Genomic DNA, 1166 nt, shown 5'->3' with positions numbered 1-1166 from the left:
TTGTTCCATAATACGTCTTCTTTACTTTGTAATTCTAGAGACATACTAAAGTTACATGTGTTTTTTACTCTTTGAAGGCAAAGAAAGTACCTTCAAGCAGGCTCTCTATCTCATGTGCAGCTCTCCTCAGGCTTGGAAGCTTTCTATCAGTATATACAGACCAGTAAGATAAATAAAAGGAAAGTGAGACAAGAGCAGCATGATTACAAGATATATAACCTCGCCCATCTAGTACTTGCCATAGGATTTGCAAGGGAATGCCAATGGTATAGATCCCTCTTTTCCATCAGTTGCAGAACAATTCCCCGGGCGTATATTTGTCATATTGGCATCTTTACCAAGGTTCTAGATCCTTCATAGTGATACCAAAGAGACAATGACGTCTGTCATTGGTGACGCAAAAACTCTCTTCTTTTTACCTTCTGCATTACGTCCTCGTGAGAATGGCCAGTGGTCGAGTCATGAGCCAGGGGCTCTGCCACCTACCCCTGTCAAATGCCAAAGCACTTTCAGGTCCATCAGGAAACCAATTTCTCAGGCCCCTCCCTTTGGCACAAAGACCAATCCCATATCTGAACCCTCAGACGAACTGATAAAGTCTGACAGGGCCGCTCTCCTTGATCATGAGCAGTGCAAACAAGCAAGGCCCAAGAGCAAAGAACTTTTGCAGATGTACAACATGGATTCTCAGCAGGATGCCATCGATCACATCCTTAAAGGGGTTGAATCGATTCAGAACCTGAAGAGTGATACCGTGGAGGCACTGCGAAACGCAATTGTTGGAAGGATGGTAATTGACAAATTCAAGGTATGTGACAAATAATCTCAGGTCAAGGGAAGACTAAATAAAACTTTTAAGGTTAAATTTGAGTAATTTACAACTTGGAGCAACAAGAACGACCTGGGCGGCATTGAATATGATGCCCACCTTGAAAGCATCATTATTGAGGCACGACAAGGCCCTGTGCATGGAGAGACAGTTAATGTCATAAGTGACTGGTTTAAAGAGGCAGTAGGCAAGGTTCAAGAGGAAGATAGTGTGAATCTGAAGACCTATCAGGACAAAAGTAAGTAGCAGATGCTAAGATAATATGATCAATCTAACCTAGTCACTAACATGTTTAACTAGCATTCTGTCTTACCAGCGGCAAATATCAAGGCAGTTT

General features: G+C 42.5%; 2 protein-coding genes across 2 annotated transcripts; both read left to right on the top strand.

Annotated features, from left to right (window-relative positions):
* Window positions 1-75: 75 nt before the first annotated feature.
* On the top strand, window positions 76-360 carry T310_10112 (uncharacterized protein; the record flags this gene model as incomplete). Its single annotated transcript, XM_013467458.1, has 1 exon — window positions 76-360. A coding segment is annotated over one exon (285 nt), but the record flags the coding sequence as incomplete, so codon positions are not given.
* T310_10111 (uncharacterized protein) lies at window positions 350-823 on the top strand (the record flags this gene model as incomplete). Its single annotated transcript, XM_013467457.1, has 1 exon — window positions 350-823. A coding segment is annotated over one exon (474 nt), but the record flags the coding sequence as incomplete, so codon positions are not given.
* Window positions 824-1166: the final 343 nt, after the last annotated feature.

The sequence above is a fragment of the Rasamsonia emersonii genome (assembly GCF_000968595.1).
Source record: "Rasamsonia emersonii CBS 393.64 chromosome Unknown ctg1118621762385, whole genome shotgun sequence".
NCBI lineage: Eukaryota > Fungi > Ascomycota > Eurotiomycetes > Eurotiales > Trichocomaceae > Rasamsonia > Rasamsonia emersonii.
The sequence above is the reverse complement of the archived record's forward strand: the minus strand, read 5'-3'. Positions and strand labels throughout refer to the sequence as shown.